The following is a 27797-nucleotide window of genomic DNA, read 5'->3' as shown; positions in this document are numbered from 1 at the left end:
ATTTTTGATCTTTGGTATCAAGTGACATAAATTTTAAAGTAAAATGGGCTCAATAGGCTTAGGCTAGATATAAATTAGTACAACTGTTACTTTTTTTTTTTACATAGTTTTTCATATGCCTTTGGTTTAAAGTCAATATGAAAATTACATTTATGTTCAATTAAAAACATTTCTTATTTCCACAGTTGTCCAGCTAAACAGGAAAGAAATAAAACTTTAGCGAAGTAAATGAAACAGCCACAAAACCCAAAAACTCATAGAATTCACATATAAATCTCCTTATAAAAATGACTTTTCATTCATATTCAAAAGTTTAAAATATTTTCTTCTACCTAAAAATATTATATCTGATATAACGCCAATTTCAAAGACAGCAGAAATCATTTTGAATTAATATTTTAGGGTCAGATGTATGTTTAATGAGGCAATTCTTTTAGTTAGGATCATTACTATGTGTTTTAAATCCCTGATTTTCAAAATGGTAACTTGAGAGCTTTTATTCAACCTTTTGTCAATTTACTGACAAAATATTTTTTTCTCTAATTTTTATCAGTATGGATATTTTTCTAGAACTAATGGAGAAATAAAAGACTAGAAGGCTTTTTCCAACATGGGTCAATGAATGATCTTCACACCAAAACAAAGGACTGACTATGGAGACTCTCACCAACTTGATTTATTGATTTAGGGTCCAATTTTTATCCTACTTAAGAGTAAGGCCTTGTCCCTTTATCCCATGTATGTAGCTTCTGAAACTTGTAATTTAAATTTAGTCCTTAAAAAAATGCAAGAAGAAGGTAAAGATATTGCTAGCAACTAAATTTTTGAGGAGTAAACAACTTCTTTATGCAACGTGGGTAATGTTCAAGACTTTTGTTGGGGAGACTTCTGTAACAGAGCGGTTACATACCTTGACAGATAAAGTGTTGGCCACTATCCCGTCTACGATGCCTTCGGTGAATGGATCAAAATGCTTGTCAGGTCTCCTCATGAACTCTGGCTTTAATCTGTAGCCACTTTTTCCATTGTATTCATACATCCCCATATTTATTTGCATAGCCAGGTCTGAATATCAAAAACACAAACCTTACTGTGATGATATTCATGTTTAGAGCAGGAAAGTAAGATTGTATTACAGTCCATTTTTACTACCCTTTTTAAAGAGAAATATTTATTCATTTGTAGATACTTAGGAAACACAGATAAGAAAAAAGTCTAGCTGTATTCCAAATCTAGAGATAAACCACTGCCAACTGGTTGGTGTATATTCTGGTTTTCTACTTCTAATATGTTGTGAACATGCAGTATGTACATTTCACTAAATATTTGTCTGCTTTACATTTAACAGCTGTGCAAACTCTTTTTGAATAGATTCATTTGTTAAGTCATTGTGGTGAAATCTTTGAAGGCATCATTAATGGCAGTCTTAGGAGTGAAATTTCTATGTCAAAAGATATGTTCTAGGAAAACGATGTGTCCTTTTTGATGTCTTACCAAGAGGTCCTTCAGAAAGCTCATGCCACTTTTTACCTCTAATCCATGCTTTTGAGCATGGACTTCCCTGTACCTCACCAACCATGAATATTAGAATTTTTTTTTTAATTTATAGGAAAAAAATATTTCTTTTTTTAAATTTGCATTTCTTTTACTTTTCACCTTTATCTAATTACACATTGACTCCTTTCTAATGAACAAAACTTACTGGTCAAAGTTTTCTTAAGACTCAATCAGTGTATGAAATGAATGTTCACATGAATTGCAATTGGTAAGGTTTAAAAAAACATTTTAAAGTCATAAGCAGTATGGGAAGCTGCCATTTGTTCTAGATTGTCTGAGTCATGACTCACCTCTATGTGGATGATAGAGAGGTAATGGTAGGATTATTTCAAAATTCCATGTAACCAAACATTTTTAGAGCAGGGAAAATAAGTGGAATTTTATCTCTCAATTTATTAAGCTATGATAAGTATGATACTAAAATTGGACAAAGTACCAAAAAACACAAAGAAAATGATGACTTGAAAAAAAATTGACATCAAAAACCTAAAATACTACAATGGCAAATCGTATGTTCTAAAAAATAACACACAGTAAGGAAGTAGCATTTATCCCAGGAACAAAAGGATAATTACCTACAGGGAGATCTATTTATTCACAAAAGAAGAAATGAATATATCATCATCCCAACAGATGTCAAATGGGCATTTAATAACAGTAATATAAATTCCTAAAACACTATTAGTCAATTAGGACAGGTGCATACAGTAGTCCCCACTTAACCCTGAGAGGTATGTTCCAAGGTTCCCAGTGGATGTCTGAAACCACGGATAGTACCAAACCCTACATATATTATGTTTTTTTTTCCTATACGCACATAGCTATGATAAAGTTTAACTTATAAATTAGGCATGATAAGAGATTAATAACAATAACTAATAATAAAATAGAGCAATTACAACAATACACTGTAATAAAGGTTATGTGAATATGGTCTCTCTTTCAAGATATCTTTAAATTTTTAAATGTCTATTTATTTTTGAGAAAGAGAGCATGAGTGGGGGATGGGCAAGAAGACAGAGACACAGAATTCATGAACTACAAAATCATAACCTGAGCCGAAGTCAGCTGCTCAACCGACTGAGTCACCCAAGCGCTCCTCAAGATATCTTAACTAATTACTGTCCTCACCCTTCTTTTTGTATGTTATGAGATGATAAAATGCCTAAGGGATGAGATGAAGTGAGGCGAATGATGTAGGCATTGTGACGTAGATGTAGCGTTCCTTAGGCTACTTTTGAACTTCTGACAGTAGGATCCCAGTTGACCACGGGAAACTGAAACTGTGGATAAGGCGGACTATCATACTCCTTTAGTGTGTGAAAGAATATATGTCTCTGTTATAGCCAACATCTACTCAAAGCTGTCTAGTCTTAATACTATTATTTAATATGATTCTAGAATGGTCAGTCCAAAGCACTAGGAAGGGGGAAAAATAGATGCAATTAAATTGTAGCTTTGTATCTGAAAAAGCCAACAGAAGCTACTAGCAAAACAAGCTATTATGAGAACTTAGGATGATTATAAAATGTACTTATTCATAAAATAAATATACAAATATCAATATCCAAAAGCAATCTGTTAAAAACATGTTTTTTTTAAAGTCTTTCATTTAAAGATTTTTATTACTCAAAAAAAATTTTTAATGTTTAGTTTTGAGAGAGACAGAGTATGAGTGGTGGAGGGAAAGAAAGAGGGAGACACAATATAACAATTTTTAAAGTGAAGAAAAGAACATTCTGTGGTAAGAAAAATAAAAAATAAAAGGTGTCAGTTTTCTTTAAACTTCTTAAAATTTTAAATTGAATGTGATTTTTAAACAAAATAATTTTTTTCAGTCGAGAGAGGGAAATATAATGTAATAAACTAATGTAAATTTAATATGATTTTATGCACAATCCCATTTCTTTCTCAGTGAGGGAGAGGGAAGTAATAAGTAAATTAAATTCATTTGGAATAGGGATGCTACCGGCAATGGCAAGACAAGTACTAAAAATTAATAGCTATGAAGGCGAATTTCCACTGCCAGGTATTAGATCATATTATTAAACATTACAATAATAACAGTGAGCTAGTGGCTCCAGGGAGGCAGACAAACTTATTAATAGAGAAGAATATAACTGGAAAAAAAAAATGGACCCAAATTAATCACCCCAAAAAAGGCTACGTCTATTAAGTACTTTCAGTTTAGTGTAAGAAAGCCCTGATTTCTTACTGAGATTATATATCAAAATTAAATTTGGATGATTGAAAGGGTGAAATTACAAATTAAAAAAACATGAGAGAAACAGAAGTAATCTGGGTCTAATCTTGCGATGGAGAGGCTATAATAATAAAAGTAAGCCAAGACTCCATAAAATAAAACATGAATCAACCCAATCTCTTCTGTTTCATGAAATGTGACAACATGCCCATTATAGAAAAAAAAAATGCTGTTATAAGTGGATAGGAAAACTGACAATCGTCCTATATACACAGGTCAAAAAAACACAAATATAAAAGTCAAAACACATATTTAAAACGTTCAACCTGAATAATAATAAAAAAAATAAAATAAAAGCAATAATGAGATAATATTTTGTCTGGAATATTATTATTATTATTTAACAATAACACTTAACCAAAATTTCAAATGAGAGGGAACACTTCATATCATACACTGCTGATGGAGGAGAAATACAGTGCAACATTTTTTGAACTTGTTCAAGGTACAGATTTTTAAAAACCTTTTTTTTATCATGATAAATGTACTTTTAATCACCATCGCTTATTTCACCCATCCCTTCACCCACTTCCTCTCCAGTAACCATGTTTGTTCTCTATAGTTAAAGAGTCTGTTTTGTCTCTCTCTCTTTCTTATTTGCTCATTTGTTTTGTTTCTTAAATTCCACATATGGGGGTGCCTGGGTGGCTCAGTCGGTAAAGCGTCCAACTTCGGCTCAGGTCATGATCTCACGGTTCATGGATTCGAGCCCTGCGTCTGGGCTCTGTGCTGACAGCTCAGAGCCTGGAGCCTGTTTCTGATTCTGTGTCTTTCTCTCTCTCTGACCATCCCCTGCTCATGCTGTCTCTCTCTCTCTCAGAAATAAATAAAACATTAAAAAAAATTTTTTTAATTCCACATAGGAATGAGATCATATGGTATTTGTCTTTCTCTGACTTATTTCACTTAGCATTTTACTCTCCTGTTTCATCCATGTTGTTGCAAATGGCAAGATTTAATTCTTTTATGGCTGAATAATATTCCATTGTATCAATATGTACCACATCTTCCTTACGCATTCCTCTATCAACAGATGCTTCCAGTATTTGGCTATTTTAAATAATGCTGCAATACACATAAGGATGCATGTATCTTGTTGAATTGGTGTTTAGCATTTTTTTTTTTGGTAAATACCCAACATTTTTGATGGACAATTTGGCATATTACACAAAGGTTCTTAAGACATTCACATATTTTAACAGAGTAATTTGATTTTAGGAACTTTTCCAAAAGAACATTAAGACTTACACTTGACAATTTATATTCAAGATGTTCTCTGAATATTATTTATAGTAGAAAAAAAATTCCCTAATGTCCAGTGATAGGAAATGGGTTTTAGTGAATTGTGAAATACGCTTAATATATAGCTATTAAATTTTTTTTATTTCTGTAAAGCATTTAAATACATATACATTTTTAAACAAGGAATTAAGTGAGAAAGCACGTATACACATTAACCCCAAATCCTTACAGATTATAAAGTTAACAGTGTTGACTTTCTGAGTGGCAGTGTTCTTGGCACTTTTATTGTTTCTTTATACTTCTCTGAATTTTCCAAATTTCCTACAATATATACATATTACTTTAAAAAGCATAATTAAAAAATAATCCAGAACCATAAAAATAAAGATTTGGTTATAAACTATTAAAGATAGTTTCTCCATTTTCAACTTCTCGGTTGCAGTGATATTTTTCCTTCATCGAAATCTGCTTCTGTTTGTTTTTCAGTCAAGTCAGGAAACGCAGCTTTCTAACAGAATGGAAATGAGCTTTAACTGTGCTACTTACCCACGGTTTGAAAATTAAGAGCAACCATTTGGCAACCAGCATTCCAGAAGAGCTGAGGCATGTAGTTTGATGAATCCACACGGGTTCCTTTTGGATATATCCTGCTGAGCTGCATTTTGTTATATCTGGACCATCATGTTAAGTAGTGAATACAATTATACAAATAATTAGCCCATACTCTTAACTGAGAAGCCATGTTCCTTCTTTCTCCATTGGGAAATGAACTAAATATTGATGATCTCATTGGGCTAGTGGATAAAAAAAATGTCAAAAACTTCTGAACACACAGAATAAATGTGGTTTTATAATATAAATGTACTATATCACCCTTGCAGAGCCTTGTGAGTGAAGACTAATGAGGAAGCAAAAAATGATTAAGTGGAAGTCAGTGTGATTTGGGGGAGATTTTACTGAGGGTAGGCTTAACGATTAAGGACCCAGGAGGAAACTCAAGTGTGTCAAAGCACGTGACAGGATGATAATGTCTTTGGCGGAAGCAGATAATGTGAACTGCATGGCTATTTTTGAAATGCTCTCTGCTCATTTTTTAACCTTCTCTGAGAATGCTATTTGCCAAGACTCTGATACTCTTCAAGACTGATAGCAAGGTCAGTTGGTATAGCACGGAAGGTTCTGACCTTGTTTTGTATGTCAGTTCCTACTGTAACCAGTTTTTCATCCTGAGAACCTTTTAGTTACTGACTACTATGTAGCTATGAAACAACGGTATGTCCTAAAACACGATTGACAATTCCTATTACCAAATTTGGTGCAGGTCAGCTAAGGTTTTGAGCTCAGGCAGGGGAATTAGGCCTAAAAGGACCTGCACCTTATTTCTGGAAGTTGCTAGCTGTAGGATATAGGGCAAGTCATTTTGCTCTTTTGTAAGTCAGTTTCCTCCTCTGCTTGATTGATTGAACAATCCCTACATTCCAGGCCTATTGTGAGGATGAAATGTGATAAGACATCTACTCAAAGGTCTATCAAATAGTTGACACTTAACAGTGTGACTTTGTTTATGGAGTTTACATTTGTTCCTTCTACCGTTGCTGATGAGTTTGAAAGGTGACCTTTTTTTTTCAATTCTAGGACTTACTTCATGAAATTGGTCTGTTTGAGGCATTTACTATTACTTTCATAAAAAAACTTAAAGACTTGTTTCATTTTTAACTTAGGGATAAAAATCAAAGGTTTTTGTCATTATATATATATTCTTTTTTGTTTGTTTGTTTTTTGTAAACTCTATACCCAGTGTGGGGCTCAAACTTACAACCCCAAGATCAAGAGTCACATGCTCTTCCAAAAGAGTCAGCCAGGAGTCCCTATATTTATATTCTTATCATCATTCCAGGTATTTTCTGATTAGACATCTATTGCATGTATGTATATACACTGTACATATATTATATCTCATGTATGTATAAAGTATGTTACACGTTTTAGACATGTTGTCCCTAACCCAAAGGGCACACTGGTGTCACCATATTCAGAAGCATTAAGCCAATTGCTAATATGAAAATACCCATGAATCTTACTCTAAGACCAGTTCTCTTTTCCATATGGCAGCCCCCGCTCCTCAGTCATGAATCTGAAACCAGAAACTGTCTATCACACACAGGTGTCAGACACAAGCCATTTCATACATCTTTCTCCTCATTCAAAGCAGAAATCAAACAAATGGCATGTGTGGCCTCCACTGGGTCATTTCAGCAGTCAATCGTCAAATCAAGGATACTCTACAAATTCCACTGGAGATTTTGTCAGTTGCTCGAGTCCTTTGGTTTCCACGAAGGAAGACATTTCAAAACTTCTATTTCTTTCTGAGTGAACGACAACAAAAAAGGATGATAAGTAAAATTCAAGGGTACAAATTATAACAGGTAATAAGGAGGCACTTGTTCAGTGAAATTAGGACAATGAATTCTCATTGTATAACTTTATATACGTATTTCTCTCAGTTGAAGTTGAGTCTTCTAAGAAGCTGTCTTTTCTAATACTACCTGAGTCAGATTTGTTTATGGTCATGCAAATTAGGGGCATGGTGGCATTCGGATGGAGACATGGATTTTAGATGTGGCTGGTGTGGTCAATGAAAGCTGTTTCAAAAGAGGAGAAGTCCTGGGGAACTCTTGTTCTAAATCCATTCAAATTGGTTTCTCTGTCTCTCTTTTACACCCCACATTGTCATTCCCTCAGTTTGTACGCACCCCCTCAGTTCAAGTAGCTAATGTGACATTAAGATTAGGGCATTTCAAAGCAGAAGGGTCCTTGGACATTTTCCGGTCTGATGGCCTCATTTTCAGATTAGATAAGAGAGACAGGAGAGATGCAACATTTTGAAAGTGGAATCCAAACTTCTGATTAGAATGGAAGAAACAAAACAAAGTTATCTTTGTCTGTAAGTCTAAGAGTCCAACAGCTTCTCTGTTCTCTTCTAAACTAAAATTCAAACTGTTACACACAGTACTGAGGCAAGTGTCATTCACAGGGTTGAATAGCTCTCAGTTTTTAAATGGAGTTCCCATTGATGCATTTCCCCTTCTTTGATGCCCACTTTCCATAATTAAAACCTCACTGTTCTTTCTAATATAACCTGGAGTCTTTCATCCATCTCCTTTTCTTCCCCAAATTTTAATCAGCTCTAAAGGAAACACCTACTTCTCTTATTCTGGTCCATCAAAAAACCTATTTTCATATGCTAATTATTTTAAGCATGACTGCTAATTAAAATTAAGTCAATTTAGTAGGTACTTTGTAACATATGTGCAGTATTCTTTTAAAAAAATAAAGTGATACAATGATATAAAACTTGTTTGTAAATCTTTGGCCCATGCTCTTGTTACCAGGTTCTAAAGGATGTTCATTCTCAACCTGGCTAGTTGTCTAGGAGCTTTTGACTCATGAATCAGGAAAATTCATTATACAGCCAGTGAAAATTATAGAAATATAAAAATAACTACTTTAAGATGTTTCAAATTGAAAAACTTGTGGCAAGATGCACCAGCAATCACAAAAATCAAAGACAATGGTGAGATATTTACATATAAATTGTATTAGAAGTTAAATTCCTCATTGTAGAGATCTAGGTACCATATACTACAAATTTGAAGCTCTTTGGGCAAAATTATGCAATTATACATAAGTGTGACATGTAGAAGCTTAGATTTTGATGTGTCTATAAAATTATGCCTTATAAGAGGGTGCTATATTTCAGCAAAAATTCTGCCTTTAAAAGCATACTCATAAAAGCAGCTAAAATGTCCCTCTCTTAACCTGATAGCACCTCACATTTCATGCAAAAAAGGGGGGGAATTTAATAAAGGGTTCTTCTCTTTAAGTGGGGGAAAGATGTTATTTTTTTTTTTCTTTGCATCCAGTATGGATGTGTAGTTGGATAAAGAGAGAACACAAAAAGATGTGAAGTTAATGTTATAAAACAGCCTGGACAAATGGGATGTGGGTGAACAGATTGAGTTAGTTCTAATTCTAGTTATTAGGGTTAACCATGTCTCTGGCTGCTCCCCCTCATTCTGGGATATGGGTAGATAGTTTAATTCAACCCTTATGTAACAGAAGGACCCCATTATGTTGTTGAAAAAAATGACTGTGAAACTCTCAGCCAGTTGTACTTTGGCTTGATACCTTTCAGATAACTGTGCATGGCCTACAGCTCTATGAAGAATTTGGGGGAAACATCATGGAATACTTTCTCACATGGTTTTGATCATCCACTTGGGAACGTATTCAAGACTTTATAGAAGAGTTCTGTTAAGGGTAACATTCTTTGTTGTAACTACCTTGTATTTCAGATACACTCATTACAGTCGCTCCCTCTCTTTGCCCCTCCCCCACTCATGCTCTATCTCTTTCTCTCAAAAATAGATAAACGTTAAAAAACAATTTAAGATATACTCATTATATGTTACATTAGAGGTTCTTCTCCAAGGAAAACTTACTTTTTGAAATTTCAAAGGACTCAAACTTGACTGGCTGAATATAGTTCACCAGGTTAGACATCTCTTCTGTGGCCATGGCCTCACTGCCAGCAGTACCCTGGAAGTGGAAGGAAAAATAACATTCCCAGCATCAGCATGACATTCCCAAGGATTACTTTCCCAGGGCAATGATTAAGTGGCCCACGAGAGAGAACACCATGCCTTCTCTTCTGAAAACGATTATTGCCAATAGAAAATTCACCACAGGAGAAAATTCACTCCTATGTTCGGCAAGTAGAGGGAGGCATGAAGTTTCCAATGTGCTCGGGGACCAGCAGCAGAGCTTATTAGAGATGCAGCATCTCGGACCCCACCACTGGCCTCCTGAACCAGAATCTGCATTTTATGAAGGTGATACAAATGCACATAACAGTTTGAGAAGCACTGAGCTATATGTCACAGGCTATAGCATAAGTTCCTTAGCTGATGTCTAAGGTTAATATCAAGAAATCAAGAATTCACTGTACAATATGAAAATTAGTATGTAGGTGATTGTAAGTGAACCCACAAAAAAATTGTTTTTTTTTTTAAAGGTAGCCGGGCCGCCTGGGTGGCTCAGTCGGTTAAGCGTCCGACTTCAGCTCAGGTCATCTCATGGTTAGTGGGTTCGAGCCCCGTGTCGGGTTTTGTGCTGACAGCCAGCTCAGAGCCTGGAGCCTGCTTCAGGTTCTGTGTCTCCCTCTCTCTCTGACCCTCCCCTGCTCACGCTGTCTCTCTCTGTCTCAGAAGTAAATAAAACATTAAAAAAATTAAAAAATAAAAAAGGTTGCCTCATGGAAATAGGTTGGGGTCAGTCAACAGGTATTACCTTTCTTCATAAATATTCACCCTTCCCTGCCTTCTTGGTTCCTGCATGCCTATTAGACAAGCTGTACAACACAGTGTAGGGTCAGTAGCTAAGGTTCTAAAGCTGGATTGCCTAATTTCAAATCCCAAGCTCACCAGTTAAAAGCTGTGCAATCTTGGGCAAATTATTTAATTGCTCTGTGTCTCAGTTTACTCACCTGTTAAGTTAGAATAAAACCAGTCTCAATGGCATATAGAGTTTTTGTGATTATTAAATGAGTTAATTTAAGTGAAAGAGCTCAGAATAGTACCTGGAACATAGTAAAACCTCACGGTACTGTGGTATTATTTGCTATTACATATCACTTTGATAAAGTTTTTAACAAAGAAGAAAGTCAGTAATGGCATGGACAGACCTCTGTAGACTGATCTAATATTTTCTCCCATTTTTAGAAGAGAGAAGAAGACATGGAGACATGATTTCTTTTGAAAACTCCTGTAGCAGTATTTAGGTTAAATGTTAATTGGGAAATATTAATTTGCAAATGGACCATCCAATTAGTAAGGTGGTTTTATGATCAAGAATCAGTGATAAAAGTAATGCACAATTGAAATAATTATTAGGCAGAACTACTTTACCAGCCCTATTAATTGCTTTCCTCCTGGACATTAACTTGAAATTTAGTAGAGGAACATAATTAATGAAAACTTTAGATAACATTAAAAGAAATAAGTATAAGAGGAAGAACATCACATAAGAACAGCTTATTATTCATTATTTATTCCTGAGACAGATATCTTCCAATATATTTGAAGGCATATTCAGTGTAAACTTTTTGATTATGACTCCTGTTAACACAAAGTTTTGAAATTCCAATCGGCTTATCTCAGATCCACTTGTAGATTCTGTGCAATTAATATTTCTGAGCTAATGAAGTGATATGGGGTGTTTTAGGTGACATCATCAATAAGGAGCTCTAGTGATTCCAAAGTTAAAACAATGGAATTAATGTCATATTTGTGAATATTTCTCCAAAACCCCACGTTTTCTCTGGATTTGGGGCCATTTGACGAACAATTTAATTGCCTAAAAAACTGAAGCAGGCAATTGGATGTCATAAGTTTTGAATTCACCCTCCAGAGGCCCAATATGATGGAAGGAAGTCTCAGCAGCTTAATCATCATTGAGAACTTTTGCTCAACGCCGTACTTACTCCTTTAGCGACTCAAGTGCGCATTTTCACTGTCCAACCGGTTAGCAGAGTTTTAAAGTGAACTGTGACACTTTTGACCACTAGATGGCAGAAGGAGACCATGAACTATATATCCAGATGGCGTAGCATAGACTGGCAAACTAGTGGAGGTGCTTTTGTGACCACAAGTGAGTCCCTGCACACCTACCTCATCCATTGAAGATTTTTTACAGTCATCATCATCATCATCATCGTCACTCTCGGTATCAGCTTCCCCTGCCAAATTTTAATGACAGATCATGAAGTAAAGAAACATTTACAAATTTGAAGCACATGTTAACAGGTGCATTATTGAAACTGTCCTTGGAAATTGGCCTTACACTGTTTTAAAGTTATTCATTTGGCTATTTAAATTTTATTAATTATAGAGAAGTATACTGAGATTTGGAATATTGATTTTTTTCCTCTAAATTTAGTTTGTGAATACCATTTGAAATGTCCAAATTCTGTTAAAAATTCTTAACATTTTAATCTATATGTAAAAAAAATATGGCATCATCTACATTTAGCTTTCTATGGGACACACATCCTATATTGACGTATACATTGTATTTCAGGGTCTCTAAGGGCTCTGAAAGCTAAACTCTTTTTCCCACTTTTCCCTCTTTTTTGAGCCCTGACTCATCTATGTGATGCTTGGCCAGCCCTCAGTGACTTTTGGCTACATTCCGAGGCCATCCAGGACCTCACAGTTAAGGCTGAGGATATGACCTGGGGCAGGTACAGCGGAGCTGTGGCAACACACCTGATTACACAAAAATTGTAAAGTAACTATTATCTTATGATTTGCCTCCAGGCTTATTTGATGGATGTATTGTCATTCATCTAAACAACGCATGTATCTTAGAAAATGGTGACATTCTGTTTTAAAAAGCAAGATAAAATGTATAAACCCTTGAAATAATTGTGCACGGAAATCTACTTCAGTCAGACATAATTTAGCTTCATATTTAGCCAATACACAGTCATTTCAATGGGTTATTTTTCCTCTCTGAAGATTTGGTGGATGATTCCGCTAGTTTGAATATTCACACTAGCATGAGGTATTACATTCTCTCACCTCCCTGGGCCTCAGTCTCACTTGATAATGATAATATCAATTATGTAAAAAGATTTTCAAGTAAAATATTAACGAAGGCATTATATGATTTGACGACTATCTTTCAGCGTTCATACAGTGTCATAACAGCACAAGCCCAGTAGATGGCGATGTTGGCTCTACGATTAGGAGGCTGGCACTGGTTAGGCCCGCCCCTCTCAAACCTTGTGAAAGTTAGCAGCCCTGCTCAATCTATATAAATGACACAGTGTCCATAGCATGCCTTCCAAGAAGCTTATAAATGTTTTCATTTGGTTAACAAAGTTCAATCCATTACTGAATGATAGCAGTGAGCAAAGTATTCATGAAATATGTTTAGAGGGAAAAGATTTCCTAGACCAACAAGTCTTATTATTTATGGCTCGTTTATTGAAATAAGCATATACAACTACCTTATGATGCTTATATTGTGTTAGTTAATAAGGGGAATCCATTAAAACTTGGAAAAGAACATATCTCATTATATAGCAAAACATTCTTTTGGAGGTTGGCACTTAAAATGTTTTTAATAATCAAATGCGTTGCCCCAAGTTCTTTTAACTTTTTTTCTTGCCTTTTAATTAGAAAGAAGGTCCTTTTTTATTGAATAATTTCAAAGGTTGTTTGGCAAAACCATTTACACAATGCTTCATGCAACATAACAACACACCATTCATTTCAAATCCTCAATCAGGTAATTCTTTGGTGTGTGTGGGAAAGAAAGAATTTGTCTTCCTTTCCTCTATGAGCAGGACCCTGGTTTCTCCCTCCATAAGTCTTTGGAGAGATCTTGGAGGAATTTTAAGACTATAAAACCTTGAACCATTAAAAAAATCTACTTTATTCTATACTTAAGACAAGTGTACTGGCAAAGGACTGAACCTTGGAAAAGTCATCTTGCCAATAGGCGCCATGATCAGTAAATTAGTTTTGAAATAAGAACCATTCCATGTTGTTCAAGTTACTTGAGTTCCCATTACGAGAGAACATCTACAAACCAAATGGTAAATTAGCAGTGCTCATTATTCAAGAGCCTACCTACATATTAAAATGTCCAAAATTTTCCATTGAAATAAATAAAGATTGCACAACAGACCATGGGGCTAGCTTAGGAAATCTACCGAATTACTAACAGATTGCTGTTCTTTCTCTGTATTAAGCAATAAGGTTCAATGCCTGTAAAAATCGTTATTTGTGTTATGCATCCAGTTAATAAAAGGGAGAGAACTGGTAGTGGGAAAGGCAGATAGGGAAACATGTTCCTCTGTGAAAAGGAACACTTGGTTTTCTCCCTAGATTCCAGGGGTTCAAGAATTGTAAACCTTCAGAAAGAACATTCTTACTGAGAACAAGTTATTTTTGAGAAAAGAATCAGAAGTATGTAATAATGGTTGAAATACACACTCAAAAAATACCCCCCCCCAAAAAAAACCCTTTCAACTAATTATATATTATTTGTTGGTAAAGATTTTACTCTAAACCATAAAAGAAATTGGCCATTGAGATGGGAAAATAGAAGAAAATCAGTTTTGGTCAACCTTCCCCCCCCCCATCTGATTGCCCTAGGGTTTATATTTTAACTTAAAAATTTTTTGAAATCTTTAAAAAAAATTTTAAAATGTTTATTTATTTTTGAGAGAGAGACAGAGACAGAGAGAGACAGAGAGAGACAGAGCATAAATGGGGGAGGGGCAGAGAAAGGGGAGAGGGAGACACAGAATTCGAAGCAGGATCCAGGTTTTGAAATTTTTTTTTTAATTTTTTTTTTTTTTTTTTATTTCTAAGAGAGAGAGAGACAGCGTGAGCAGGGGAGGGTCAGAGAGAGAGGGAGTCACAGACTGAAACAGGCTCCAGGCTCTGAGCTGGCAGTCAGCACAGAGCCCGACGCGGGGCTCGAACCCACGAACCGCGAGATCATGACCTGAGCGAAAGTCGGATGCTTAACCGACTAAGCCACCCGGGCGCCCCAGGATCCAGGTTTTGAGCTGTCAGCACAGAGCCCGATGCGGGGTTCAAACTCATGAACCACAAATTCATGACCTGAGCAGAAGTCAGAGGCTTATTTGACTGAGCCACCCAGGCGTCCCTATTCTGAAATCTTTTAATTGACATAAGATAGATATGCAGAGAGGTACACATATATATACAGAGTGATGAATTTTCACTGCCTAAACAGACCTTAGTAACCCGTATCCAAATTAAGAAACAAAGTAAAACCAGTGTCCAGAGGCTCCGTTGGATGCCCTTCCAGTCATTTCTTCAAAGGTAACCATTTCCTGACCTCTCACTGCATAGGATAATTCTGCTTGTTTTTGTACTTTATATAAATGGAATCATACAGTGGGTTCTTTTTTTGTATTCGATTTCTTTTATTCAACATTATGTTTCTGGCTATATCCATATTGGTGTGTGCAGTTGTAGACTGTTATTACTGCATATTAATCCACAGTGTGAATATACCACAACTTATGATGACATTTCTCATCCAGTTTTTGTCTATTCTGTGTAGTGTTCTCTAAGCGATTCTTATGCATCTCTCTTGGTGAATATCTGTACGTGTTTATGTTGGGTGTATACCTAGGGATGGAATCCCCGAGGCCGAGGGTGTGCGTATGTTCAGCTTTTGCAAATACTGCCAGTTTTCCAATGTGATTACTCCAAAGTTGGTTAAATTTTCCTTCAAGAACTTCCTAGATTCAAGCTTCAAGTTTCCTCCACTTACTCACCCTCCAATCAGGAAAGCCCTTTTCAGATTGCCAAATTTCTGATTAAAGCTAAAAAGGAAATCAGACTAAATGACAAATAGTTCAAAGGGAATGGGGTGGCCACGTGCAATTCTTTTCTCATCAGCTGCAAAAATCTATTCCAACTTGAATCTAAAAGGAAAACTAATGATATTAAGTATCACCTAGAAGCTTTGATAGATAATTCAATTGCCTTTACCTTTTTACATTTTGAAAGAGATCTATAAAATATGGATGAGTTGAATTGCCCAGAACTCTTCAGCATATCATCAATGAGAACATGTTCAGTGAACATCTTGTGCCCAGATCTGAGTTAATGTTAAAGGATCATTGCCCTTGAGAAGCTTAAATTCATGTGGTCACTCCAAATTTTTTTGGCCAGTGTGGTAGACAGAATTATGGCTCCCTCGAATGACCATGTTCTGGGAACATGTCCTGTACCCTGTGAATATGCCGCAAGAGGGACTTTGCAGATAGATTAAGACTGAAATGGGAAAGATTATCCTGGTTTATCCAAATGGGTCCAATGTAATGACATGAGTTCCTAAAAACAAAGGACCTTTTTTGCCTCTGGTCAGAGGCAGGTATGATGACAGAAGTGAGATGGGACATTCCTGGCTTGAAACTGGAGGAAGGGGCCATAAACCAGCAAATGTGGGTGGTGTCTGGAAGTTGGCACGAGCAAGGAATAGGATTCCCTAGAGCCTCCGGAAAAGAGAGCAGCTCTGCTGACACCTGGAGTTTAGCCTAGTGAGACCCACTTGGGTCTTCCTACCTATAAAACGGGAGATCATACATTTTTGCAGTTGTTTTTTTTTAGCTTATTTACTTATTTTGAGAGAAAGTAAAAGAGAGAGAAAGAGCATGAGCGTAAGAGAGAGGAGAGAAAGAGAATGCCAACCAGGCTCCATACTGTCAGTGCAGAGCCCGATGTGGGGCTTGAACCCAGGAGCTGGGAGATCATGAGCTGAGCCTAAGTCAGATGCTCAACCAACTGAGCCACCCAGGTGTCCCCCCTTTGTGTAGTTTTAATGAAGCCATGAAGTTTGTAGCAGAAATAGAAAACCCACACAGTTTAAAAGTGTGTCCAAATAGGAATGTTAAAAGTCCTTCTAAGCTAAGTTAGAGCAGTAATTCTTAAACCCACACTTAATAGGGAACAAGATCCGCCAACCCCTCACCGGCTCCTGGAGACGAAGGCTCAAACACGCTGGAGGAGTCACTGTACGTGTTGGAGGCTTGTTCTGAGAGCTTCTTTTTGCCACTTCCTTCTGATGACTTATGTGATTTCTTCTTATTTTTCACCAAAATTTTGTACATTAAATCCATAGGGCTTGGAAGAGGAACTCCAGATTCCAGCTAATGGAAAAGAAAAGCACCTTTCTTAACAATACTGCCCCTTTCTTTCAGACTTTCTCCTGAAACCCCCCCAGTACAATGTTGGACCCCGAGAGCTTCTAGATTATTCATTACTACCTTCAGTACAGCTCATTAGACTGTTCTAAGTGTGTCCTGCATAGGGGCTGCTTCATGGCTCTGTATTTTTTCATGAAAGGCACATTTTAATTACTGAACTCTTATTTTTCCACAATGAAACCCCCACGAATAAGACCCATTGAAATGTCCCGGGAGATTTGTTAACTCAAAGTTTTACGAGTTTTCTATAAATCCAACCGCTTTGATTTGAGACAGATAGGAAGGCCCTGTCATGGAATTTCAAAGAAGAGAAGCCAATTAGTGTGGCGTCTGTCAGGAAGGGTTGGTAAAGAAGGGCAGACAAGGAGCTTCCAGACAACCCTGCAGAATCAACCTTTTGGATGCATTTTAAAAAGAGCAAAGCCCTCATCCAGAACTAGGTAGTAAGCTGCACATGTCCTTGGCACCAGCACAAGTGGGCTGGTGGTTTCACATTTCCTCATAGCCCGGAGATTCGAGCTACCCTTATTTGCAAGTTTATTTCCAGCGCTTTCAAGCTTGCGCATCTAGTGGGAAAATCACTTTCCCATGAGAAGGTTGTCAGATACTGTATCGGAGAGCATGTGTCCAAGTCCCAAGGTGGGTTATTTTTAGAAAGCCTAGTGAACTCCCCTAAGCTAGTCCTTTATTCTTTGCTTGCAACAAGTCTAGGGACTGGTATAAAACCAAGAACGTGTGGAGATGAGGGAAAAGGATCCAAGAGGGGAGAAGCTCCTTTAAGATATTCCCACTGCTTTTCCTTCCCAAAGCAGGGATGCTACCACAGCAATGGGAGGCCTGAGTTCTGCTCCACCAAAAGGCGCATGCAAATAAGTGAGGAGTGGATGCAAGGCCCCATAGGGATGTCATTGTGCCACCTGCCATGTCCCATTTTACTGAACCATGTCTCTCAAAGGGTGTGATGAGGTTCTGTGGGAGATGATCGGAGGCCGACAGGCCCGAATGTCTCCACGGCCGATTGTGACTGTGGGGATTCTGTAGTCCCACCGGTCACATCAGGCAGTGGGGGAGGGAGCAGACTGTGGGCAGAGGAAGAGGACAGATGCATGTCTTCTACCCTCAGTGGGGCACACGGCCAGTTTCCTCCTGGTCAGGCTTCATCATCAACTCAATTAATCTTCCCGAGAAACACAAACTTGGAAAGGATATAAGGAAGTCTCCCCCTAACTCCCGTCATTAATATGTACATTCCTTCAGTGATAAACCTTGAGACTGCTTACTGGGTATTTTTCCAGTGGTTCCATGAGAAGAGCATCTCCAAAGATCAGTCGGCAATACTCTGCCATCTTGGCTTGCTGCTTTGGGCTAAGAGAATTAGAAAGAAAACAAGCAAGGAGGCTTATTTAAAGGATTTGGACATGATTACGTTGTGTTATTAATTACAGAAAAAGGTGATTCCCTCATCTTACCCTTCACAATCAGTATTTATCACTCTAAACCCCTTGTTTACTATATTGACTTCGGTAAATGTGAATACCACATACAGGGAGACAGTGAAGGCTATCCCTAATCTAGCCTTCATAGACACAGATGGAGAGGACAGCAGGTCATTTGCCAGTCACTGGATTCTCCAATGCCCCAGAATTATGAGCTCTGTCCCTTTTGTTCAGTTTCCTGATTCTAAGTCAAACACAAGACACTTGGGGGCAGACCTCAGCCATGAATCCATGCAAATTTTTGGCTGAGATTTGTCTAACCCACAAAGAGCTAGCTGTAAAGGAGTGTGTTTAAGGAAGTGAGGGAGGAGAGTAAAGGGAGTAAATGAGAAAGGCAGACAAGGAGGGAGGGAGGAAGAAAGAGAGAGAGAGGGAGAGGGAATCTTAATACGTAGAAGGGCAGTCAGGCAGAAGTGTGTCCACTTGGAAGGGGACCCTAGAGGGAAGATAAAGAAGCAGGCACTGTGGGGAAAGGTGTCTTCATATGTTATGTGCATAATAAGGCAGCAGAGATGGTGCGAGCCTGATTAAATGCCAGGAGGAATCTGGCCTGAGTGAGAAAGGCTGGAGCTGTAGGGCTTACTGAACTGAGCTCCAGGTGCTCAACCACTCTGGATCTATAAAACGAGCATAATAACAGTTCTTGGAAAAGGACAGAGGATGCCAAGAAGATGAAGCAGAGTAATGGATGCAGACACCTTTGAGGCATTATGAGAGTGGGGCAAATGTAAGGTCACCCGCCAGGTAGACTGGGCAACTTGTGTACTTGTGAACGCATAAACATGGCTGATACAAGGGAATATCCACATGTTTCAATACTCCTACTTCCTTTGACCTTTTAAAAAGCAATAAAATTTTTTTTCTCTTTCTGTAGAATGTTAAATATCATTATAAAGGTACCCAATTCCATCGGGTTTTATGGACTGTGAGTTTGATCTACAGGCTGTCAAACTTGATTTCCAATAGTTGCCTCTGCATGCTGCAATGTTAATACATTTTTACAGAACTGGGATTATAGTAAGAATAAGTAACTGATAAAAAGTCTTCTTTACTACAATTCAAAACACTTCTAAAGTGTGATTCTTAATTTTCTCTCTCTCTTCCATAACTATTAAGCCTGGATCATGGACTGCTTTTTTTTTTTTTTTTTTTAAGATAAGGGATGCTCTAAGGATTCAGATTGTATTGTAATGGTCTCTAGAGAAAAATCACGATATCCTTTTTTAAAGGCATATATTTTGGAGGTTGACTGAGTTCTCTGGGGTTCAACTAGAAGCCTGAGGTCACTGCTTCATTGAAACAGCAGGGAGAGGCAAAGAAGAGATTCACAGAACTTGCTAAGCCCCCACCTTCTCATCCAAGAACTCCCAACCTTCTCATTGTCCTTTCTTGACCTGTAGGAGTTTTTATTGTGTGGGTTGTGCTGCTCTCAGAATATTCCTCACCAGTGTCAGGGAGAGAGGAGAACCTGTCAGGCTGAGAATGGGTTGTGAAAAGCGTAGGGGTAGTTGTGTCAGGACAACTCATTAGAGGTTGGGGAGCAAGCAGAGGAGTAACTGATTTGGTAGAGCAGCCCTGGGCATCCTCTGTTCAGATGCTGTTGATCAAAGGATAACCAGCCCAGGGGCTCAAACAAGCCAATGGGCTCCTCAGCTGAAGCAGAGACAAGTCCATCTATGCTGGGCCCATATGTTCCAGGTTACACAGGAGAAACTATCCAAACCTTTTGACTTTCACAGAATGATGCTACTAAGTGTCACAGAGCTTTGCTACTCCAAGTGTGGTCCATGGACTGGTAGCATCAACAGCCCCTAGACCTGGTCAGAAAAGCAGATTCAAGACTTCCAATGCAGATTCTGAGTCAAATCTCTGGGGAAGCAGGACTCAGGGGTCTTCACAAACCCTCTAGGCAATTCTGACACATGCTCAAGTTTGAAAACTATTCTCATAGAGTAAAAAAAGTCAACAGGTGCTAAATTAGCTGCCGTTTTTCTAGAGTGTTGGAACTTGGGTTTCCTTTGATCAGAGACTTGGAGTAAAAAGGGGGACTTTCACCCCAATGCACCGCTTTCAAGATTTTGAGGGGAGCCACATTCTCACCAGTGGAGGGTTTTGAGGTGATGTTCCAGGTGTTTCTAAGCAGGCAGAAGGCAGAGTCCTCTGTCCTTTGTCAGGTTGTCCCCAAATCAGGCTCTGGGAAGGATTTTACTGGGGCAAAATCTTACCTGATTCCACCAAAGAATTCCTGAGCTGTTAGTGCTGCAAGTCTTGGGGCAGAGGGCCAGGTCCTGATTCACTGAACTGGGAGAGGTGTCCTGGAGCCTGCACTGGTCACAAGCCTGCAGGTAGCTCAGATGCAGGTAGCTCCCCTGTGTTTGAGGCAACTCTCTGACACTTCATCCAAATTACCCGAGGTCTTAAGAAAATGCTGCTTCCTAGGCAGCATCGGTATGGGGCCTGAGTTTCTGCATTTATTTTGTTTGTTTGTTTTTTCTTTTAAGTGAACTCTACCCCCATGACAAGCCTCAAACTCATGGCCCTGAGATCAAGATTTGCGTACTCTATCGATGGAGCTATCCAGGTGCCCCAACTCTGCATTTCTGACAAGCTCCTCAATGATGCAGCTGTCGCTGGTCCACAGATCAACCACCCTCCAGGAAACAAGGATCTAAGTCTGACCTAGACATTTTAAAATCTGCCTCAAAATCAACTGGAATTAAGAGCACAAGAGGTAGTTTTCCAGGAAGAAGTCATATATGCTACTTGGTGATCAAGCTATTCACGTTCTCCATAAACACACACATCTACCTGACAGGGAACTGACTCAGAGCAGAGAGCAAACTGAAGAGAAAAAGTCCGAGGAAGACAAAGCAACTTTGTGGGTCAGAGGTGTGGCAATAAAAGACATTCGCACTGCAGTTACAGAGCAAGAAAAAAATAAATTCCTGAAGCACTCAGAGTATCCACATGAGCTACTGTGGAGGTGAAGTGACAGGAAATACTCATAAATATATTTGGAGTTCGGGCTGTAGCAGGCACATTTGGATATATTAACATACCCCTAAAATGTAGGAACCTGACCAGGTGGTCAGTTTTCTGACAAAGGACTGTGCCCCATGAAATGTCATGGTGTAAATCTTCCACATTGAACTAAACCAACCTCCTTCTCTATAGATGAGGAAGCTCGTACCCATGGAGATGAAAGACTTTGTCCAAAAGCTCACATTATCTGTGGCTATCCCAGAACTAGGGGTTACTTCACTTGAATTCAGTATAGAATTCTTTTAATGAAAATGCTAGCTTACAAATTAGGTGGAGCATCGGAACTGGATAGGGCCTTTTTTTTTTTTTTAAGATTTCAGTCTCATTTCTACAAATTCGAAATCAGGTGTGGGAGTACAGCTCAGAATCTGCATTTTATGGGTTTCTGATTATGGCAGGTGGAGAAGGAGAAGTTACCAGCAGCTAATGGCAGATTTCCTTTTGTTGTCCGTAGATAGCTAATTTCAAGTATTTGGAGAGAAAACCCGAAGATCTAGTGGATTTTTTCCTTTCTCCCAGTGTGAGTTTGTTTTGGAGGTGTGGTTCAAAGGAGCCTGAACCAGAGTTGTGAATCTGGCATTTTGTATATGCAGAACTCAGGAAAATAAAATGGCCCACTAGAAATGGCAAGTAACTTGCAGATGTTTTGGGAGGTGTGTCCTCGGGTCACTGGGTTGAGAAGGATTCTAAAGTTAATTTCTAGGGTTAGTGGGAAATAGAGCTGCAAGTGAAGATTGATGTCTGCCACCAGGTTCAGCAATGAGGTGAGGAGCCCACATGTTAAGCACCAGGTTTTACCAGCAAAGGGAAAGCTTATACATTTTCTTTGGGTGTGTGATAGTCCCCCCAGGAAAGGACTGAAGCAGATCAACTTTGATATGTGAAGCCCAAGCGCAATGGAAACTTGAAGCAAACAACTTTCTCTCATGATAGACTCCAATATCTTGTATTTTATTGTCATCAGATTATCTTGATGGCTTGGGGTAAATATCACAACATCCCCGGTTTTCTTTTGTTACATATGAATCATTAATAAACTTTTCATGGTTACATTTCTCATTTTTAAGCCAGAAAGGGCAGTATCATGGTATTATCGTTTTACTTTTGTGTACAATGCAGGGATTAGTTTTCAAGCCCTGTTTTGGCTCCCTGTATGTTTGGTGTTGTAAACCACAAAAAATATCCTGTGGTTGAGGGTCACAAACCACATAAAAGTGAACAGTTACAGGCAGTTGCCTTGTGTATGCTCTGATTGTCTCAATTTGATGTTTTGAAGGCTCCTGATGTATCTGTTTAGGCGTGGGCATAATGTTGGCTAAATGTGTGGATTTTGAAGCCAGACCAACCAGATTTGAATCATAGCTCTGTCACCTTTCAGCTGCATGGCCTTGAGTAAGTTACTATCTTTTTGGGGTTGAGTTCTAACATCTGTGAAATAGGGCTTATCATAATAATATTTATTCTTTTTTTAAATTTTCAATGTTTATTTATTTTTGAGAGAGAGACAGAGTACGAGTGGGGGAGGGACAGAAAGTGGAGGGAGACACAGAATCAGAAACAGGCTCCAGGCTCTGAGCTGTCAGTGCAGAGCCCGATGCGGGGCCCGAACTCATGAACCACGAGATCATGTCCTGAGCCAAAGTCAGATGCTCAACAGACTGAGCCACCCATAATAATATTTATTCTTAGGAGCACCTGGGTTTGTGGTGAAGGTTACATGAACTTATATCTGGCAGGCTGCTGGGCACATAATATACATTCAATAAATATTAGCTGTTATTATGTTTGTGGTGGTAGTGGTTGTTGATACCTCTCTGGTTACTTTATGGGAAAGTTCAGTGAAGCAGACGTGAGAATCAAGAATGGAACTATAGCTTTCCATCTTGTCTCATTTATATAGAAACATTTCTTAAAGAAAATAAACGCTCTAGATTTAGAGATATTTCTCCAAAAAGGACACGATGGATGTTAGTTCATGATAGATCAACAGGTCTGGGAACGACAGTGCCTGAACGAAGGCGCTGAAGCACTGTTAGAGCTCCATTACAAGTGGACTGGCAGAGATGAGAAAATGCTCATGCGCAAGTCAGAGCTGTCACAGCAAATGAGGTATTAAATACAGCAACAAAAGAGGCGCTCCCTTTAGTTCCAAGAGAAATAGCAATGAAACAATCAATTCTTTTCTCTTCAATTGACCCTCAAAAGTGTTAGAAAAACTATCTGCCAAATGATTAAATCATTCATTGGATGACTGTTTCCCAATGAAACAGAACCAAGAGCTGGTGAATGTAATATGGATTTCCCGAGTGCAAACTAGAAAACAGAGAATTATAAAATTGGTTACTTCAAACTAAGGTCTCCCTCCATATATACCTTAACAAATGATCACACTAAAGTACTTGGAAATTCCTCATGCTGAAATCCGTGCATAACCAAACTGTTTCTTTATGATTTTAGTGAATTCTTAAAGAATTGGTGAATTAACGCATATGTTGCAAACTAGTTGGATAAAAGGAATCCATAAGTGACCTGGGAAAGACTTTCGATAAGAAGGAGGGGAAAAAAGGAAACTGTGAGCCAAGTTAGGACAAGTGCTGTTGTCTTTTGGATGAGAAATCTGGCTTAGGTCATTGAAATGTTGAGAGGGCTTCACAGATACTTTGAGCAATGGTATACACTACAACACAGTCTTCAGACATTAATTTCATGGACTAGAATTTTAGTTTCTTGAATTTTGATTCAATACAAAGAAGACTCACGGTGAAGCCCTTTAAATTGAGCAACTATAGGGTAAACTAATACCCATATTCTGGATATAAATGTGTCTTACTCTGGTATTTTGTGATAAAAGATAGGCAAACTATCTTTTCTTTATGTGGCTTTGCAATAAGTGCAGGCTATTTTGAAATAGGAACATACTTACAAGTATTAACGAACAAGGGAAACCAATGGGAAAAAAGAAAAAGGGATCATTGTTGGGCTGAGTTCTTTGTAAGTGCAGGTGGCCGAATGGAATTTACAACTTTCCCTCTGGCAACTTTGGTGATATGGAACTAGCCATTTTCTTCTTTTTTTAAATTTTCTTTAATGTTTTATTTATTTCTGAGAGAGAGAGAGAGAGCAGAGGAGGTTCAGAGAGAGAAGGAGACACAGAATCTGAAACAGTCTCCAGGCTCTGAGCTAGCTGTCAGCACAGAGCCCGACGCAAGGCTCGAATCCACGAATCTTGAGATCATGACTTGAGCCGAAGTCGGATGCTTAACTGACTGAGCCACCCAGGCGCCCCTTGAACTAGCCATTTTCATGTGGCAAAATGGACTATAAATTTGCATGCAATAGAAGGAGCTAATGAAGGAGGGTTATAAAAGTAGCCCTTTGAAATGGAGACATGTATTATTTCCCTGCATTGCAAAAAGGGGAGTCCTTAATTTAAAATCCTACTGTGGCCTGAAAATAGATTCCACAAATCCGGTGGATTATTATAATGTTAATGAGATTTGAATGAATTAATCCCATCATATGCAGACGAAAACATGACACTTAAGATATATCATAATTGAGGAACATCATTAGTAATGTCAAATGGTCTTAAATTTGATGAACAATTATTAAACATGCCCTATGTGGGGAAAAAAGAGTCCCCATTGAAGGTGTGGAATACTTACGAATCTACGTGGTTCTCAAATGAAAGCAGAATTGGAAAAGGTGACGTCTTAAATGCACACTCAGCGATTGCTTCTATCACTTCCTAAAAATGACAACACATGCATATTCAATATGTCAGAATGCTAATGTGTATATACATTTTCCCTTAATGTGGCTGCCTTTTTATTCATAGAATTGTATGGGATGGCCTGAAATCACTCGAAGGGGTTGTGGGAGCTGCCAAACTAGAAATTTTCTGACTGTAGACTTTAAAAAAGTGGAAAGAGAAAAGACTGGTTTGGTGGAGGGGAACACACAATTGTAAAAGAGAGTAGTTCTATTTGCTAATTATATTTATGTATTTTTTAAAGAAAGAAGAAATCTAACCACATTATAAAAAATTTGGACTAGAGAAGGCAACAGTTTTCACCCATAAATTCACCCTTGGAACCAAACCCCTGTTGGCATTTGGTGATATTTACTTCTAGTGTGCTTTTCATTTCTTTGCATAACTTGGTTTTCATTATAGTAAATAGTCTACCTGTATTTTTTTAAACATTGGTTTTGAGATATCACTTTATTTAAAAGCAGCCATTTAAACTGTACAATTGAATGGTTTTTAATATATTCACAGAATTGTGCAACCATCATCCCCAACTAAATTAGAACATTTTTATCACCTCCAAAAGAAACCATGTACCCATTAGCAGCCAATCCCTATTTTCCCATACCCTCCTCTGCACCTGTTCAAGGCAGCCACTAAGCTACTTTCTGTCTCCATAGATTTTCCTATCCCAAATACTTCATATAAATGGAACCATACAATATGTAGCCTTTTATATTCTGGCATCTTTCACTTAGCACGCTTTCAAGATTCATTCATGTTTTCACATGTATTAGTACTTCATTCCTCAGCCTATATTTTTTAAAAATGTGTATGTCATAACCTTTAAAATCTGTATAAACTTCTAGGGAGTAGTAGTATTATAATTGATTTAACCACTACCCAACTGTTGGACAGACATATTTAAAGAGGTATCATTCAAATAGTTCTACAAAGAAAATCTCATATTTTCCCCTAGTATTTTCAATTATTTTCTATGAATGGATTCTCAGAAAGGAAATTATTGAATTAAAGAATATGAATATTTTTTATAGTCTCCTGCATTTATCCAAATTATTTTTCATCTTTGATTGTCTAGAGTAATGTATGAAAGACCAGATTTCGATGCATAGACACCAGCTTTGTGCATCAGTTTTTCGATATGTTTTTCTTATTGAACTGGTATACTCATACCTTTGTCTTTTAGTTGCATTTAATCTTTTCATAGTCTCTTTTCAAGTAAGAATTTCCACTCTCATTCCTTATGCTCAAGACTTCTCCACTATCTACCTTCCTTAAACAATGCATAGCTTTCTTTATATCCACATGAGAAAGTTATTTCCCTGGCCGCAGAGGATAAATAAGGCTTTCTAATTCAGTACTACATTTGCATATATCCTCTGAGAAGAATTTGCCTGTATGGAGCAAAAGAATCGCTCTCACTGTTTCTTAGAAGTGAATTCACAGATTGCCTTTCATACAGTATCAGTTTAACTTTTATGATAGTTGATGCCATCAAAAATAAGAGTACTATAAATAGCAAGCAACACCAAGACTTGAAATTTCTTGATTTATTTGAACAGAAGCTTCAGATTCAAACAGGCTTGCATTTGAATCCCACTTCTTAGCTTTACAAACTGTGTGACCTTGGGAAAAATCACTTAATGCTTTGTGCATTGGCTTGCTTATAAGTAGAGTGAGGGTGATAAGCCTCAGTCCACAAGCCTGTTGTGAGGATGCTGGGAGAAAAAGTAAAGGACCCATCTCATAATGAGCATCTATTCTCAGATCAACTCAGGTTACTTACCTTGCTGGTGCCTCTCTCCTTACCTTAAACCTTCCCTCTTAGACTCTTATTAATACAAATAAGAGCTACCATTAAATGAGCATTTATCGGGGTGCCCAGGTGGCTCAGTCGTTGAGCATCTGACTTTGGCTTGAGTCATGATCTCACAGTTCATGGATTGGAGTGCTGTGTCAGGCTTTGAGTAGACTCGGAGAAGCTTGCTTCAGATTCTCTATCTCCCTCTCTCTCTGCCCCTCCCCTGCTCATACACACACTCTCTCTCTTAAAAATGAATAAACATTTCTAAAAATGAGCATTTATTGTGTTCTAGATACATATTTGAATTCATGGTATAAATGTTCTCTAAGGAAAGTATTATCCACCATTTTACAGATTATAAAATGGAGGTTCAGAGACATTAACCAATTTGTCCGAGGTCACAAAAAGGAGAATCCAAGAAACCCCAGGAAAATTTATCTGATTCTAGACTTTATTGTCTTAACCACTGCAGTTAACTTTCATGCAGCCAATGACCTTAACCACCACAGATCAAATCCATCAAAAGAACTGCAAATAGATATTATAAAGAAAGTAGGTGTTGAGTGTGAATAAAAAAAGAGGTAGATTTTGCTGATTTTGTAAATTTGGCCCTATTGTATCAGTTAAATGCAAAACACATTAGAGCCATTCTTGACTTCTCTCTTTCTCTCATATCTTCTGATTCATCAGCAATCCAGTCCCAAATTTATCCAGAATATAATCACATCTCAGCACATCTACCTCTATCATCCTGACCCAAAAGTCTTTGCAATAACTGCTGTTGTAGATTTTGCCATCATTACCAC

General features: G+C 37.8%; 1 protein-coding gene across 1 annotated transcript in view; it reads right to left on the bottom strand.

Moving 5' to 3' along the window:
• PLCB1 (phospholipase C beta 1) overlaps positions 1-27797 on the bottom strand; it is a 679751-nt gene that overhangs the window by 132800 nt on the left and 519154 nt on the right. The window contains exons 12-19 of the mRNA XM_039224551.1: positions 25084-25166; positions 18161-18245; positions 16646-16823; positions 11791-11858; positions 9565-9661; positions 7344-7428; positions 5609-5733; positions 911-1065 (exon numbers count right to left, since the gene is read on the bottom strand). Of these exons, the coding sequence (XP_039080482.1) occupies positions 911-1065; positions 5609-5733; positions 7344-7428; positions 9565-9661; positions 11791-11858; positions 16646-16823; positions 18161-18245; positions 25084-25166 (876 nt within the window). The remainder of the gene's footprint in view (positions 1-910; positions 1066-5608; positions 5734-7343; positions 7429-9564; positions 9662-11790; positions 11859-16645; positions 16824-18160; positions 18246-25083; positions 25167-27797) is intronic.

Source organism: Hyaena hyaena, unplaced genomic scaffold (assembly GCF_003009895.1).
Source record: "Hyaena hyaena isolate Hyena2069 unplaced genomic scaffold, ASM300989v1 scaffold_16, whole genome shotgun sequence".
NCBI lineage: Eukaryota > Metazoa > Chordata > Mammalia > Carnivora > Hyaenidae > Hyaena > Hyaena hyaena.
This window is presented reverse-complemented; position numbering and strand designations above follow the sequence as displayed.